At 41.1% G+C, this 17,657-nt stretch overlaps 1 protein-coding gene across 1 annotated transcript in view; it reads right to left on the minus strand.

The window, feature by feature from the left end:
- Positions 1-16: 16 nt before the first annotated feature.
- Positions 17-17,657, minus strand: part of LOC111140956 (SUMO interacting motifs containing 1) — a 49,043-nt gene continuing 31,402 nt past the window's right edge. Inside the window, exons 7-9 of the mRNA XM_022493231.1 lie at positions 7,733-7,889; positions 7,543-7,627; positions 17-923 (exon numbers count right to left, since the gene is read on the minus strand). Of these exons, the coding sequence (XP_022348939.1) occupies positions 625-923; positions 7,543-7,627; positions 7,733-7,889 (541 nt within the window). The 3' untranslated portion in view covers positions 17-624. The remainder of the gene's footprint in view (positions 924-7,542; positions 7,628-7,732; positions 7,890-17,657) is intronic.

Genomic DNA, 17,657 nt, shown 5'->3' on the forward strand with positions numbered 1-17,657 from the left:
TTTTTTTTTTTTTTTTAATTTAAGAGTTGTTCTTACATTCTGCCTACTCATAGCCATAGAACCTAAGCACAGTAAACTTGGTATTTTGAAAAACCATTGCCTTTTTATTGTATCCTTTTAACATCAAATTATTTGTAATACACTCAGTCCTTTTGTTTCTACCCCCCACCCCCATTACATTAGATCTTAACAGACTGGCCACAAAGTCAAATTCATAGGCAATATAACAGCTCTAATACAGGATGTTTGTGTTTCATCAGGGAGAAATGAGTCTATCTTTCTCTTCTGAAACAGGTTGTACCTCAAATGACATACACTGATGTCCAGAATTTGTTCAGTAGAGGGCTTCTTTTTTCACATATTGAATGGAAATGTTAAACATATAGTGCATATAGTATTACCTGTTTCAAAAAAAGTATAGATAAATAATTTATGAAAAAATATATACACCTTGTATATTTAAGCCATATCTGAGAATGGGCTAGGATAGAATATCAAAAAAAGATATTTACTAAAGAGTTAGAAAGTCGTTATAACCTACAGATAAATAAGACAGGTTTGGTCCTGTAAGATTTTTAACTACTTCAGATACTTCTAGAACTTCCAGGTAGCTGGAGCTAGAGTTCAGGAGGTATTCTTGGTGTTCAGTGCTTCGAAGGACCTCGGGCTGCTCCAGTTCTTCGGAGGAGGCTCTGTGTCAGGGTTCAAGTCGGCGGCATAGAAGAGCAGGAGCTTCAACAAGTGCACCTTGTCCTGGAGTTGGGGTGCCAGCGGCTCCCCCAGCATCTGCGTCAGGCGGCCGCGGAAGGCCTCGATCTGCCTCTCCACGTCCACCGCTGTGATGTCATCCCCTTGTTGGGGCTTGGGCTTAATCCTTTTGATGATTAAGTCTTTCCGATCAATCACTGAACTCCGCAAGTGCTCTGCAAGAGGGGAAAAAGTCAGTGGAATCTTCTGAAGTGCTTTTTATTCCTTTATGACTTACGATGAATTCCAATTTTAGTAGGTAGGGTCTAGGCAAAGACTTAACTGGTGGTTACTGGAGTATAAGTCAAAGGCCATTTGAGTATCTGTGGTCACTCAATTTCTAAAAGGTCTCTGTTCTTGGTTCTCTCTGGTCCTCAAGCTTTACATATTAAAATTGTACAAATTAAAACTCTTAGTTTTCTCCCTTTGTTGACTTAAGCAATGAACCTAGATTAAACAATGCAACTATACTTCAAGTTAATATAACCACTTGAAAAAGACCCACATGAGTTTTTAACATCTTCTGGGAGACTGATTCTAAGTATAAAAAGAATTGCAGGGACGCCTGGGTGGCTCAGTTGGTTAAGCGGCTGCTTTCGGCTCAGGTCATGATCCCAGCGTCCTGGGATCGAGTCCCACATCGGGCTCCTTGCTTGGCAGGGAGCCTGCTTCTCCCTCTGCCTCTACCTGCCACTCTGTCTGCCTGTGCTCGCTCTTGCTTCTCTATGTCAAATAAATAAATAAAATATTAAAAAAAAAAAAAAGAATTGCAAAGAAATATTGAATTAGCTTTTTAGTTTACTGTAGTGTTGGTCTATCATAAAACATACACAAAATTGTTTCTTTTAAACAGAATTACTACAATATGTGTATGTTGTATGTGAGACCAAGTAAATATATCCATGTTCAAAATAGGGGTTCTTGCTGTGGGAGAAGAGTGATTCAGTTACGGAATAGGAGGAGAGGAAGAATTCTGAGGGAGTGGAAATTGAGGTATTGTTATGAACACCTAGTTCTTTAAAAATTATGTAATTTATTAGCTTTGTTGTCAGAGGGCCTAGAAACAGGTACCCCAGTAGTAATCAGCATACTTAGCACCCAGACCTTGATTCTTGATTTCTAAAATGCTTTTCCTCACTCACTACCAAGAGAAACCAGAATTTTTTGGGAGGAAAGGGTGATTCTAGGACCACAGAAAGGAAATTATAAGGTGAACCTGGAACATCTTTTTTTTTTTTTAAAGATTTTATTTATTTATTTGACAGACAGAGATCACAAGTAGGCAGAGAGGCAGGCAGAGAGAGAGGAAGGGAAGCAGGCTCCCTGCTGAGCAGAGAGCCCGATGCGGGACTCGATCCCAGGACCCTGAGATCATGACCTGAGCCGAAGGCAGCGGCTCAACCCACTGAGCCACCCAGGCGCCCCTGGAACATCTTTTATAACAAAGTAGGAATGCTTAAAAACAAGGTGGGGGGAAAGCAAACACACACACACACACACACAGGGGAACACGTCAAAAGGATAAAGAAGCCAGCACGATCATGGTGGGCTATGTTTGGGGCATGATCATAAAAAATAACGACAAATAGGGGTTATACACATTAAATTCTAAAAAGTGCCGAGTCCATAATAAATGAAAAAGGAGGGGAGGAAGAAGGGAAAGTGGACTTCAGCCATTCTGCTCCAGTTGGCAAGGCCTTGGATTTAATGCTTCGGTAGGCATGGGAGGTCTTAACATCAGAGGCTGTTGGTAATACTGTGTGAGGTGATTTATGTAAAGGGTTTAGCACAATGCCTTATACAAGATGTTCTGGTTCATAGTATTACTGTTAGGTTCCTGGATCAGGTTACCAGTGGTAACTATTATTATTACCATTTAAAAATTAGGTTATTTATTTATTTATTTATTTGTAGCAGGGGGAGAGGGAGAGGGGCAGAGGGAGAGGGAGAGAGAGACTCTCAAGCAGACTCCATGCTGAGTGCAGAGCCCAGCGAGGTGCCTGAGCTCACAGATCTGAACTCAAGACCTGGGCAGAAACGGAGTCAGAAGTTCAACTGACTGAGCCACCCAGGCGCCCCCCAGGGGTAACTATTATTATTTTATCATCATCATCACCATCACTATAGGAATCTCCAACACAACAGCCACACCCCACTTCTCTGTAGATCTGTATCTTCTTTATCTTCGCTTATCTTCTCTTCTTTATCTTCGCTAATCTTCGCTTATCTACTTATCTGTAGATCTTCGGCAGAACCTTGGAGCCACATTTCAGACTCAGTCACCCAAGGCCTGAGAAACTGATCTTCAAAGTGCTTCTGTCCCCTTCACTGTGTTCCCTGCTGCACACAACCCACACCCTCACCAACATGATCCACACCCCACCCCCACACATCTCTGGTCTACCAAACTACTCAGCCTGAGGGCAGAGCAACCTTATGCAAAACCACTTTGATGGCTTCTCTTCACTCTTAGAATTGAGTTGGCATTTCTTAACACGGCCCAGAAGGCCCTATTACTATTCTAGTTTCATCGTGCTATTCTCCCCTTGCTCTCTACATTCCAATCTTACTAGCTTGTTCTATGTTCCTTAAACTCACTAAATAACTTCCTGCTTCAGGGCCCTTGAACATGCCATTTTTAATTTTTTTGGAAAACTCTGCCCTATGTATTTGGCTAACACCAGTACTGGTTTTTTGTTTTTAATTTTTTTTTTAATTTTATTTATTTATTTGACAGAGAGATCACAAGTACGCAGAGGCAGGCAGAGAGAGAGGAGGAAGCAGGCTCACCGTGTAGCAGAGAGCCTGACGCGGGGCTCGATCCCAGGACCCTGGGATCACGACCTGAGCTAAAGGCAGAGGCTTTAACCCACTGAGCCACCCAGTCACCCCTGTTTGTTTTAAAGATTTTATTTATTTATTTGAGAGAGAGAACGTGAGTGGGGGTGGAGGGGGCGGGGGCGGGGCAGAGGCAGAGGGAGAAGCAGATGCCCCACTCAGCAGGAAGTCCATGTGGAACTCCATCCCGGGACCCTGAGTTGAAGGCAGGTGCTTAACTGACCCAGGTGCCCCACCAGCACTTCTTAGCTCAGCTGAAGTATCACTTCTTCAGAGAGGCCATTGCGGGTCCCACTGAAAATAGATTAGGTGCTCCTATTTTGTGCACTTCTCCTTTCCTTCAGAGCATTTATTTTAATTGTGATTATATGTTACTTATGTGATTATTTGTTTAGGGTCAATCTCTTCACAGTGAGCTCTGTGAGGGCAGGGGCCATGTTGGTCTTATTCACTGAAGTTTTCCCAATGAGCCAGGCACCCAGAAGGCATTTTGTAAGTATCTGTTGCCTGGATGAATAGGACTTGACCAGATCTTGCCTGCATCTGCTTTTTTCTCCTCTCCGGATAGGGCTCCTTGTAGAAAGGCTGTGTGTGTGTCTCTCCTCAAAATGAACTGAGGTCTGACTTCTGTAGGCCATCCTGCCCAAGTTGTCTAGCCAAGTGGAATACAGGAAAAGCAGATGTTTTTCTTCCTTTAAATACTGTATGTTAAAATTCCTAGCATTCATAGTTTCAAAACAAGAGGCATTAATAATTCACCAATACCAGGAAAACTGATGGCATAAAGCAATTTGCAATTTTGCTGAGGCTCACACTTGAGCTGCATGGCTGTGGAACTGAGGTGCGGTGGGACTGCTACTCTCAGCCAGAGAATGTGAGCTTATCTGGCAGCCTAGCATCTATGCCTCCACGGGGCTGCTCTGCCTTCTCTGGAAATATTTACAAAGTATGGGGCTTCGGGATATAGTTTTCCCCACGCAAAAGTAGTTTAACCATGTACAGAGAGTTTAGAAAACAGGGAGTTGGAAATTCCTTAAACTCTCACCTTCTTATCTCATCCAGTGATTTCATAGAACAATAATTCCTTCCAAGTGTGTTTTCACTGCACACAGACTTTGGCAACAGACCTAGGTTTGAATCCTGGCTCTGCACATACTTTGCTCTCAGCCTTTTGTTTCCCCTTCTATGAAAAGGGGATGATACCTTCACCAGGTAACTGAATTACATACACCAGGGTGTGTGAATTTCCCTAGCCTTTCTTCTTCTCTTCTTTAGGGGAACATGTTAAGATGTTCCCCTAAACAAAGGACAAGCTTGGGCTGCCCAACCTCTTCCCTTCTTCTCTTCCTGTGGAGCTGGACAACTCAGGCTGACCCAAATGCCTTCAACAATGTCCTTAGACCACTTGCAGAGGGCAGGGATGACTAAGGAGCCCTCGCAGTTAAAAGCCTACTGACAGGGATACTGATGATTTCAGGGAACCATTTAGCTGTCTTCTTAGGAGGACACTGTTTCCAAACTATTGGCTCTAAATATTTTTTCTCCTTCTTAAATTTTGGTCTCCAAAGAAAGTGGAGAGGATGGTAAGGCTAAAATAGCATTGGAACACACCTATTTATTCTTGGCCAATGTACACTGGTCTAAGGCTTTCCTCTCCCTTGTTAGAAGCATAAAAATATTCTGGAATGAAAGTGGATTCCATGTCCATGTTAAGTCACTATTGCCCAAGGACCAGCTGTATTCCCTGGGAAGCAAAACAGAAGTAAACAAGGAGTGTTAAAGGTGAACTTTCAATGAAACCAGTCTGCTTTAATATTAACCTTTCTGTTTGATTTCCAAAAGAACAATTATGTAAACCTTGATGAGGTTAAGTACAACGTGGAATTTGCCTCTGGGGCTTTGCTCTGAGAAGGACATGTACCTTTCTTTGAGGGTGCTAAAAAATGCACAAACAACACAACCACAAATGTCATGGCCTTGAAAATGCATTTTCAAGTTTTAGTTACAAGAGCCTGAAATGTAAAGATCTCGTAGCTTACTCCGGGCTGGGCAAAAAGGCAGTCTTGAGATTTCACTAACACCGACTGAGCGCTATTTTTTCTCACATCTATTAACAATCAGTCTTGAAAAGTTCTATATTACCATGCCCACTCCACAGAAGAAAATGAGGTTTAGAGACATAAAGTTAGCAGAGTGGTAGAGTTGGGATTCAAACCCAGACCTTCTGTCTTAAATTCAGTGATGTATTTTTTTATTTCTCTACAACAGCTTCCTCAGTTCTAGGCCCAAAAGGGTATAAGGGCCATTGTACCTTCCCCAGTGCCATTACTGAACTAAAATCAACCTCAACATGATGATGGCAAGTAAATATAAAATGTGGGGGCACCTGGGTGGCTCAGTGGGTTAAAGCCTCTGCCTTCGGCTCGGGTCATGATCCCAGGGTTCTGGGATCGAGCCCCGAGTTGGGCTCTCTGCTTGGTGGCGAGCTTGCTTCCTCCTCTCTCTCTCTGCCTACTTGTAATCTCTGTCTGTCAAATAAATAAATTAAAAAAATATATATATATAAAAGTGGATTATATAGAAGTGCATAAATTTACATATAGTTACATATAAATATGTACTGTCCCTCCTCACTGTTTGAGAAGAAGTTGAACATTGTGCCCTTCTACCTCTCAATACTTCACTCTGGATTTCCTAAGACTGAGGACGATTATTTTCATAGCCAGGTTTGTTATCAAGAATAGGAAATTTAATATTAGTATAATATTATTTAATCTATTTAAATTTCATCAGTTGTCCCAATAACATACTTCATAGCTTCTTTTCCCTGGTTCAGGAGCCCATCAAGGATCATGTTTTGCATTTAGTATTAATGAGCTTTAGTTTCTTTCTAATTTGGAACAGTTTCTTGGTCTGTCTTTGTTTTTAAGACACTGGCACTTTTGAAGAGCACAAACCAATTATTTTATAAGGTGTCTCCCGTGGGAATTTGTCTGATGCTTCTTTGTGATTAGATTCAGGTCATGGATTTTTGGCAAGAACACTGCTTAAGTGATGACGCGTCCTTCTCAGGACATCACATTGAGAGGAATGTGTTTTCTCCCCTAAAAAGTTACTATCTTTTGGGGCATGTGGGTAGCTCAGTTGGTTAAGCACCTGACTTGGTTTCAGCCCTGACTCATGGGAACGAGCCCCACTTTGGGCTCCGTGCTTAGCGGGGAGTCTGCCGGAGATTCTCTCTCTCCTTCCCCCTGCTCATGTGTGCTCTCAAGTAAATAAAAGTATCTGTTAAAAAAAAAAAGTTACTATTTTTCCTTTTGGAATTAATAATTACATCAGTAATTGGGAACAGGGGTCTTATTAATCTTTGGCTAATAAAATCATTCTCATTTGAAGCAGCTATTCCATTATTACCCTGGTCAATATTCGCTTCCTGAGTGTTAATTAGTCTAACCCTCCTGGATCCCCCTTGATCACTGGCTCCGCCTGGGACTGGAGCAAAGCCACTTTCACAGTCCGTAGAGCATCTTACAACTTCCGCGAGGTGTAAGCTTTTCCCTTCCCACTGATTGGCTCTGGGTTTGTATCCTACTGACCGATGTTTATAATGTCTACAGTCACTGAGCAAACAAACCAACAATGATGTCGCAGTGACGGGCCAGGGTAAAATGCTAGGTCTAATCAGGTCATTACAAAGTACTTTGACCTGAGAGGTATGATGGCTGCTGCTTGCCGGTACAACCTAATAATTGCAAGGACCACCATATTATCTGCCATGAAAAAATGTACGTGATTTCTTCTGTTTTAGAACAATGATTCCAAAGAAGTCATTCCTTGCTCCTACAGTTATAACCAAGGAACGATGCTTTCCTTAGGCTAACAAATTAGAATCCCCCGTGTAACTTCAATTCATGACAGTGGCCACTGTGAGACTCCCCTACAATCTCGGCTGCTTACCTCTTAACACATGCTGATAGCTGGACAACAGGAACTGCAGGTGCTCAACCAGCTCGTCCCACGTCTGCCACTGGGTTTTATCCGACTGCGGAGAAGCGAAAGCAGTTGGTAGGGGGTGCCTTCTTCAGTTACATGCTCAAGGGTGAGGGGGAAGGTGTTCTAGGCCTGCCTGAGACAGGGAAGCTCGTACCTGACACTTGAGCAGCGATGTGGAATTGTTCAGAAAGTAGAGGGCCTGGGCCAGAGACAAGGGCAGGCGGGTGGGCGTCTCGCAGCTATGGAGGAATATGATTTCTAACACTTTGCAGCGCAGAAGATGGCTTTCCATGGTAGTAAAGAACATCTCCCTGAGTGGGGAAGAGAAAGAGGGTTAACTACCACCTCTGTCACTTCAAGGAATACACACCACAGTTCCCTCTGAAAGCTCTAACCTTTGCCCTAAACCAGAAGGCCAAGAAGGAATATGATAGAGACCTACAAATTTGCAAACCTTGTGAACAGGACAGAGGTGGGTTTGTTCATGAATTAACAACTGCCAGAAGGAAGGAAGGGTCCTTGATATTTGGAAAAGAAAAGTTTAGGACACATTAAAAAGATTAACTTCATATTAGCAGAGAATTAATAATACTGGGAATAAATATTTCTAAATGTCCACAATGTGCCAGACACTGTTTGGCACAGCAAAGAATATGAAGATAAGTAAAAGAAGGCATTTCTCTCAAAAAGCTTACTGACCAGAAGCAAAAGGTATGCAGTGGGAACTGAAATAAAGTGCAGGCCCGGGCACGTGGGCTGCCTGTGGTGCTCCAGAGATACGCACCGGAGAGAGTACATTTGGTCGGGGGAGCAGAAGGGGCCTTCTAACGGAGGAAGAGGCACGGGATGGTGGTCTAGGAGGAGAAAAGGCTCAAGGCAGGAGGCATTTCACCAGAGGGGGAAAAGCCTGGACAAAAAGAAATAAGTAAAAAAAAAATACACAGCTGTGGGCATTGCACCTTCTTAAATTTCAAGTCTAGGACTTGAGAGTCCCAGAGGGACTCTTGCCCTTGACTTTGTCACTTTACCCAGTGCAGGACTTGACCAGCAAGTGGTGGGCTGAAGTATATTCAGTATATTCCGAACCTCAGAGAGGAAAAGCTACAAAACTACAGCTGTGCTTCAGGAAGGTTAATCAAGCTCATTGTTCTAGGGTCTTTTAATTATTTTTTTTCTTAAAGTAGACTCTATGCCTGGCTCGGAGCTTGAACCCCTGACCCCAAGATCAACACCTGAGCTGAGATCCAGAGTCAGTTGCCTAACTGACTGAGCCACCCAGGTGGCCCTCAAGCTCCTTGTTCTAAAAGCAATGTTAGCTTCCAAAGGAATGTTAGAAATCGTGCATCTCTGGACTGCCCGAAGGTGTAAGCTTAAAGGTCTGTTTGTCAGTCCTTGTCAGGTCTACTGGTCATAGCAGTTCCAGGAGCAGATAGCTTGTGAGCACATAAGGAGGTGCAGTGATGAGGAACAGAGCTAGCCCTGATCCAAGAGGTTTTTTTCCTATAACATCTTGCCCCTTTGTAGCTTTGCAACATCTGGAAAAATAAGGGGTTCTTTGTGCCACTGCCATTTACAAAAATGATAAATCGTAAAGTATCTATTCATTTCTCTTTTCTCCCTTTCCCTTTGCTTTTGCACCAAGCACATATATTATTTGTAGAAAAGCAAAGTTTATAAAGCAAAATGAGTATTTTTAACCTTTCCCTCTTACTATTCAAAAGTTTTGAAAAGTCTACAATTTTGTGAAAATCCATTTTATTTCTTTAATGATGCAAAAACCACTGTATACTTTCTCTGACAAATTTTCTTCTTCTTTTATTAGTAGGCTCCACACGCAGTGTGGAGCCCAACACAGGGCATGAACTCACAACCGCAAGATCAAAACCTAGACTGAGATTTGCAAGATATTCCCCAAATTCTTTTTAAATTTCAATTTCTAGGGGCACATGTGTGGCTCAGTTGGTTAAGCATCCAGCTCTTGGTTTTGGTTCAGGTCATGATCTTGTGGGTTGTGGGATCGAGGCCCACACTGGGCTCCATGTCCAGCGATAAGTCTGCTTGAGATTCTCTCCCTTTACCTCTCCCCCTACTTGTGTGCTCTTGCTCTAATAAATAAATGAAATCTTAAAAAAAAAAAAAAAGTCAAATTTCGGGGCACCTGGGTGGCTCATTGGGTTAAAGTCTGTGCCTTTGGCTCAAGTCATGATCCCAGGGTTCTGGGATAAAGCCCCAATTGGGCTTTCTGCTCAGCGGGGAGCCTGCTTCCCCCTCTCTCTCTGCCTGCCTCTCTGCCTACTTGTGATCTCTGTCAAATAAATAAAATCTTTTTTAAAAAAGTCAAATTTCTATTCTGTATTTGGCCTATTTCTCTCACAGGACAGTTTTTCTATTCAATAACCTTTTATTTCAAACTGTATTTTCTCTTCTAATTTTATTTCCAGTGCCTGTGTTTGTCTTAGTTTTTTTTTTTTTTTTTTTTTAAGATTTTATTTATTTATTTGAGAGATAGAGATCACAAGTAGGCAGAGAGGCAGGCAGAGAGAGGAGGAAGCAGGTTCCCTGCTGAGCAGACAGCCCAATGCGGGGCTCGATCCCAGATCCCGGGGATCATGACCCAAGCAAAGGCAGAGGCTTTAACCCACTGAGCCACCCTGGCACCCCGTTTTTCTTAGTTTTATAATCCACAGGTGGCAAACTCAGAGATATACAAAGGACAAAAAAGTAATTTTAGTGCATTGGCCATAGTAGGAAATGGAGTTACAAAATCCATAGCAATTCAAATTTGAGTTTCAAAAACAAGACATAGAGGAAGGCCAACATCCAGATGAACAGAATACTTGGCATTGGATTTACCCTCCTGTCATAAACAATTATAAAACTGGAGAAATATATGCAATAATCATTTTCAGGCATTGGACCAGCTGCTTTAAAGTACTGTTGTTCTTTTTTTTTTTTTAAGATTTTATTTATTTATTTGTCAGAGAGAGAGGAGCGAGAGTGAGCACAGGCAGACAGAGTGGCAGGCAGAGGCAGAGGGAGAAGCAGGCTCCCTGCCGAGCAAGGAGCCTGATGTGGGACTCGATCCTAGGACGCTGGGATCATGACCTGAGCTGAAGGCAGCTGCTTAACCAACTGAGCCACCCAGGCGTCCCAAAGTACTGTTGTTCTTAAAAGGGAAACAAAAGGGGCAAACCCCACATTTATCCCAGATTTCTTATTCGGGGTACTTTCTAAGGCAGAGGAAAGTGTGGGTCCCAAACACAAAGCAGTGGGCTTGCTGGGCAGAGCAAAAAGAGACTGATGGTCAAGACAGCTGAGGCTGGAATTAGTGGAGGAGGAGCTCGAGAAGTGTGTGTAAAGGGGCCCTTGGCACATGTGCAGGAGGAAGCTCAAAAACCTGAGAGAGAACAGCAACTGGAAGGGTGGGAGCCGAGAGGAGATTCTGGAGATCTTCCAGTGCGAAGAGACACTGGGGTTTCGGTGAGCCAGAGTGGAGAAACCTCACTGAACACCTCGCGCCTCCAGTTGAGGCCCCAAAAGGACTAGGCCTCAAGACTCAAGCCCTTTAATAAGGGCTGCTTTAGAAGCACCCTTACAAATCCTAGAAACAAGCCGCAACAGGAGAAAACTAATCTGCCAACAAATTGATCGCCCACCAGAATAAAACTCAACACTCTTTTAAAAAAACAGGCAGCAAATTTCAGACCCTCAACAACACAGCATTTATAATGTCTGGCATAGAACAAAAAAATATTAGCCAAGGGAAAAAGCAGGAAAATATGACCCATAACCAGGAGGAAAATGTCCAGAGAAACAAACAAACACTATCCAGAGATGTTGGAATTAGTAGACAAGTCCTTTAGAACAGCTATTATAAACATGTTCAAGAGTAACCAACCAACCAACAGACCAAGACGTATATAATGAGTGACTAGGTAGGGACTATCAGCAGAAAGAAACAAACTATAAAAATGAACCAACTGGAAACTCCAGATCTGAAAAATACAATATCTGAAATGGGGGGGAAAAAATGACCACTGGATAGGCTTAACAGCAAATTGGGCACTGTGAAATAAAAGGTCAGGAATCCTGAAGTCTATTCAAACTGAAATAGAGAAAAAAAAATCAAGACAAAACAAAACAAAACAACAATAGAAAACATCAGAACCTTAGTGATCTGTGGAACAGTGACAAGCAACCCAACATACATGTACTCGAATCCCTGGAATAAGGTAGGAGTTTGGGGCAAAAAAACCATGGCCAAAATGTTTCACAATTTGGTGAAAAATATCAAGTCACAGATTTAAGAAACTTAATAAACCCCAAGCAGAATAAATGTAAAGAAAAATACATGTAGGTATCATAATCAAATTGTTGAAAATCAAAAATAGAGCAGCCAGAGAAAAAAGACACGTGACATATGGGGAAACAACAGCAAGATATTTTAACAACTTCTCATTAGCAAGCCAGGAGAAGATGGAACATCTTTAAAATAAAGAGGGATGCCTGGATGGCTCAGCCGGGTAAGCGTCTGCCTTCGGCTCAGGTCACGATTCCAGGATCTTGGGATCGAGTCCCGCATCAGCCTCCTTGCTCAGTGGGAAGCCTGCTTCTCCCTCTGCCCCTTCATACTTTTCACCAAATGCTGATCACATCTTCTCTATCCTTCTCTTTGTCTTTCAACTGTTTTCTCTGAACTACCTGAGAGTAAGTTGTAGACATGATGCCCATTCACCCCTAAAAACTTCAGTGTATAATTCTGAAAAACAAGGACATTCTCTTAGATAACCAGATACAATGATCAAAATCAGGAAATTAACTTTACTACAATTCACTACTATTTTATTATCCACAGATTTAAAGCAGATTGTTTTCATTGTCCGCATGATGCTATTTATAGCAAAAGAAAATCGCAGATTACACATTGCACTCAGTTGTCCGCTTTTCTAAGTCCTTTGATCTGGGACAGTTCTTCAATTTTACTTTGTCTTTTATGACATTGACATTTTTAAAAAGTGCAGTTCGGTGTTTTCACAGAATATTTCTCACTTGGGATTTGTCTGATATTGCTCCACGATTAGACTGAGGTTATACATTTTTGTATAACCATTTTGTACTGTAAGAACTATATTGTTTTTCTCAGTGCATCATATTAAAAGGGAGATGATGCCAACTTGTCACATTGTTGGTGTTAACTTTGAACACTTAGTGACGAAGGTAGTACCTTCACCATAAACTTATTACTGTTCCTATTATAATTAATGAATATCTTGTGGCAATATACTATGAGATTATGAAAATACCTTGGTACTCCACGAACTTGCACCATTTTAATATCCACTCATACCTGAATGAACTATCATAATAGTTATCAAATGGCATTTTTTCTGAACTTGTGATTTCTTCTTACATTTATTAGTGGGCTTTCAACTGAAAGAAGAGCGTCCCTTCTCTTCCTTCCTTCTTGTATTAGAACCGTAGTTTCTTATTTAATAGTTTATTGTCTTTTATTGTCCATATTTATTTTGATGCTCAAATTATCCCAGATTTGGTCAGCAGAAGCCCTTTAACTTGACATGTTCTGAACATTCTTTGAACATTTTCTTACTTTCTTAGCACGAGATGTTCTGGGTTCATCTTGTACTTTTCCCTACCTCACCTGTGCAAATATCCTTTTCTTCAAGGAACTCTGGTTCCTTTTAGTGTAAACTTATTTAGAAACAAATTCTGGGTACAAGGTGAGCTTATAAGGTGTAATGATTTCTGTACTCTCTCAATGGGTTGTAGTAGGAACAAGATATATGAATAAATAAATTCCTTTATTTACCTATATTTATTAGAAACCCCAAGTTCATATTATCTCCAATCCCAATCCAGCACCACAGGGTTCCTTCTACCCTTCCCCCTTTTCATATGCGTAATTCTCTTCTCTGACAGTGAGAAACCTGGTTCTCATGATCCACAATACATTTATTTGTTTAATCCTAGAATACACATAAGGTAGTTTTTGAATTGTTAACTCGTACCTCTGTGAAAGAGAAATCCACTAACTAGAGTTCAATATTTATTTACAGTTCATTTTCTCTTTAGCCTGAGAATACTCAGTCCAAATACTGTGTTTTAAGTTACTTGGACAGGTTAGTGGTTGCCAGGGATTGGGGAAGATGGATGGTGTGGCCATAAAAGGAAAGGGTTCCCTGTGGTGATGAACAGTTTTGTATATCTGGATTGTGCTGTTAGTTATATGAATCTACACGTGCGATCACACTGCACACAGATGAGTGCATATAAAATGGGTGAAATCGGTATATGTTCTATGGATTCTACCAATGTTAATTTCCTGTTGGTGATACTGTACCACAGTAATGTATGACGGAATCACTGGGAGAAAACAGGGTGAAGGTACATAGATTTCCCTGTATTAGTTTTTGCAGCTTCCTGTGAATCCATAATTATTTAAAAATAAAAACTGAAAAAAAAAAGTTACTTGGGCTTGTTCTCCCTCATACCCCTTCCCTTACCCCAGTTATGTTATTTATTAAAGCACAGGTTAATTTGCATCTGTAGTAAATGTTAGGCCCTCCCTTGATAGATCTTTCAACTCCCTTGTTGATTTATTTTCCTTTTTTTGAGACTATAAACACTTACATGGTTCCCAAATTCTAAAAGTTGTAATTATACAAAGAAGTACACTTGGAAGTATTATGCCATCATTAGCACCATCACCACTTTGGCCCAGTACCTTTTCTCCTTTCCAGGCCATTCTCATGTACCCCTTGTATGTAGGCAATTTGATTAGTCTGCCATTTATCTAAACTTTGTTTCTTTTTTCACAGCTGATCATAATTATGTACATGTTTAAATTCTTTCATATAAAAAGATACTCATATTGACTATACATATTCTTTTGTATTTTACTTTTTTGACTTAAGAATATGTTTTGTAATCAGCTCAGAAATTTTACTCCTATTAAAAAAATTTTTTTTTTACAGCTGTGTAATACTCCACTGTGCAGATATACTATAGATATTCAACCACTGCCCTATGGGTGGGCATTTGGGTAGTTTCTAATATTTTCAATTACAAATAATGCTGTAGTGAATATCCTACATATTGTATTCTCATACTGTTAGAAGGGTGTCTTCAGGGCAAATTCCTAGAAATGAGATTGCTGGGTCAAGAGGTAAATGTACATTTAATTTTCCTGATAGGTTTGTACCACTTTGCATTCGTATCAGCAATGTGTATCTGCTTTCTTAAAACCTCTCTGATGGAATGTATTTATTGTTCTTCAAAATTCTTACTATTTGGATAGGTGAGAAATGGCATCTCACAGTTTTAATTTATATTTCTTTAAAGATGGATGAAGTTGAGCATTATAAGAAAAGGACATAATAGATCAATATCTCTATAAACACAGATATAAAAGTTCTTAACAAAATATTAGTAAATGGAATCTGTCAATACACAAAAAGGGTAACATATCACAATGAAGTATAATTTCTTTATTCCAGAAATGGAAGATTTAGGAAATTAATCAGTGTAATTAACCACATCAATGGAATAAAGGAGAAAAATTATGATTATCTCAACAGGTGCAGAAAATATTGTATTACACAAATTTCAATACCTATTCTTCATAAAAACACTCCACTCAGTAAACTAGAAACAGAAGGAAGCTTCCTCAATCTGACAGAGGACCCCTATGAAATGTCAACAGCTAACATTATACTTACTGGTCAAAGACTGAATGTTTCCCCAAGAGCAGGAATAAGGCAAGGATATCTGCTCTTATCACTTCAACATTCTATTGGATTACTTGTCCATATAATAAGGCAGGAAAAAAAACAAAAGGCATATAGATTGGAAAAGAAGATGTTAAACAGTTTTTATTTGCAGATAATATGATTGTGTATGTAGAAAATCCCAAGAAAACCACAAAAAGTTCCTAGTAGATATAATAAGTGAATTTGGCAAGGCTTCAGGGTTTCCATGTACTATCAATAAGCCACTGGAAAATAATAGGTCACATGGGTTATGCATTTGTCAAAATCCATGGAATACTTATGTAAATTAGTCATATGATTTAGTCATATGTACATTTACCTAAACTTAATAAAATTTTATTTTTTAAAAAACTTTTAAAAAGATTATTTATTTATTTATTTGACAGAGAGATCGCAAGTAGGCAGAGAGGCAGGCAGAGAGAGAGGGGAGGAAGCAGGCTCCCTACGGAGCAGAGAGCCCGATGCGGGGCTTGATCCCAGGACCCTGGGACTATGACCTGAGCCGAAGGCAGAGGCTTTAACCCACTGAGCCACCCAGGTGCCCCAAAACTTAATAAAATTTTAAATAAACCAACGCAAAGGGTACATAAAGTATATTCTAGTATAATTTGGGTGCTTGCCAATTTGCCCTGAGTTTTTTATTTATTTTTTTAAAAAAGATTTTATTTATTTATTTGACAGAGATCACAAGTAGGCAGAGAGGCAGGCAGAGAGAGAGAGAGGAAGGGAAGCACGCTCCCTGCTGAGCAGAGAGCCTGACGCGGGGCTCGATCCTAGGACCCCGAGACCATGACCTGAGCCGAAGGCAGAGGCTTAACCCACTGAGCCACCCAGGTGCCTTGCCCTCTCTGAGTTTTAAAATAGGGCCAGGCTTTATTTAAATTATTTTTGTCAATGTTAAGTCTCAATGTGTTTATAGTTACCCATTCCTTAGATTTCCCGTCTTCCATAAGAATCTGGGCTTGAATGAACAGTATGGGATTGGACCCAAATGAAATATTCATGACAAAGTGACAGAACAAGCATGACATTTATGTACACTTCTTTTGGTCTGACTACTATAGCATATTTCTTCCTTTGAATACTGAATTTGGGATTAAAAAGTCCTGGCTTTAAATTTGGATTACGAATCTAATTAGCTATGCAAGCTTGGATTAATTGTATCACAATTTTGAGTATTTTTCTAATTTGTTCAATAGGAATAACATCATAGTTTCATGAAAATATGAGAGTTTAATGTGACAATGACAGCCACACAGCAGAGACCCAATACATGTTTTTCTTAATCTTAGTGGGGGTATTTTCATTAAATCTCTATTACAGTACTATATAATTTGACATTTTCTTCTACTAGAGGAACCTGAACTATATAATAGTCTTGGCTGCCAACTGGGAGTTTAGGGGATGGGTGTGAGAAGTCTAACATAGAGCTGACGGTGATAACTTCCTTGAGGGTCACTATCGTACAGTGGCTTTCTCATAGTTATTTCCTGTGCTAGCAACTATTCATGAATTCATATTCATTTATTTTCCTCTCTAGATTCTAAAATTACTGGTTAAAAGGAGGAATCATTGGTTAGAACTCTGTTTCTTTATCTCCTAAGAACTCTGTTTCTTAATCTCCTAAGGGAATACTTTATATTAATTCACTGGTAGAGAAACTGGGTTCTGTAAGGGCCTGGTTGGCCAGAGGGAGCCATTTTGTTGCAGTGAACTTAGATTGACCCTGCCCCTCCCAGAGGAACTTACTTGCAAAGCCTAGATACAAGGGTGAGTCAGGCCAGGTGCAGACATCCAATCAGAGGGGTGCGCATATATTTACTGAAGTGAGATCCCATTGGCCACCTAAGTGTGGGCGGGGCTCAACCACCCCTATAAAGGTTAGTCTGTGAGGCTGAGGCTGGGGAGGAGTAGAAGAGTCGTCGGAGGAGTAGAAGAGTCGTCAGAGCCGAGAGAGCCGTCAGAGCTGTCAGAGCTCTTGTAAGAGCCATCAGAGCCGTCAGAGCCGTCAGAGCTCTTCTAAGAGCTGTCAGAGCTGACAGAGCTCTTGTCAGAGCTGTCAGAGCCGACAGAGCTCTTGTCAGAGCTGTCAGAGCCGTCAGAGCCGCCAGCGGCCCCCGCCACCCCGAGCCGCGGCCTCAGGGAGCAGCCTCACCAGAGCAGCCCCTGTCCGGGGAGTGGCCCTGTCTGGGGAGCAGCCTCGTCCAGAGCGGCCACGTTGGGAGCGGCCCTGCCAGGGTCGTCGTCGTCACCTTTTCATAAGAGACAGCCCTGACCAGTCAGTTTGATTCT

This window comes from Enhydra lutris, unplaced genomic scaffold (genome assembly GCF_002288905.1).
Source record: "Enhydra lutris kenyoni isolate GAN:26980312 unplaced genomic scaffold, ASM228890v2 scaffoldscaffold5, whole genome shotgun sequence".
NCBI lineage: Eukaryota > Metazoa > Chordata > Mammalia > Carnivora > Mustelidae > Enhydra > Enhydra lutris.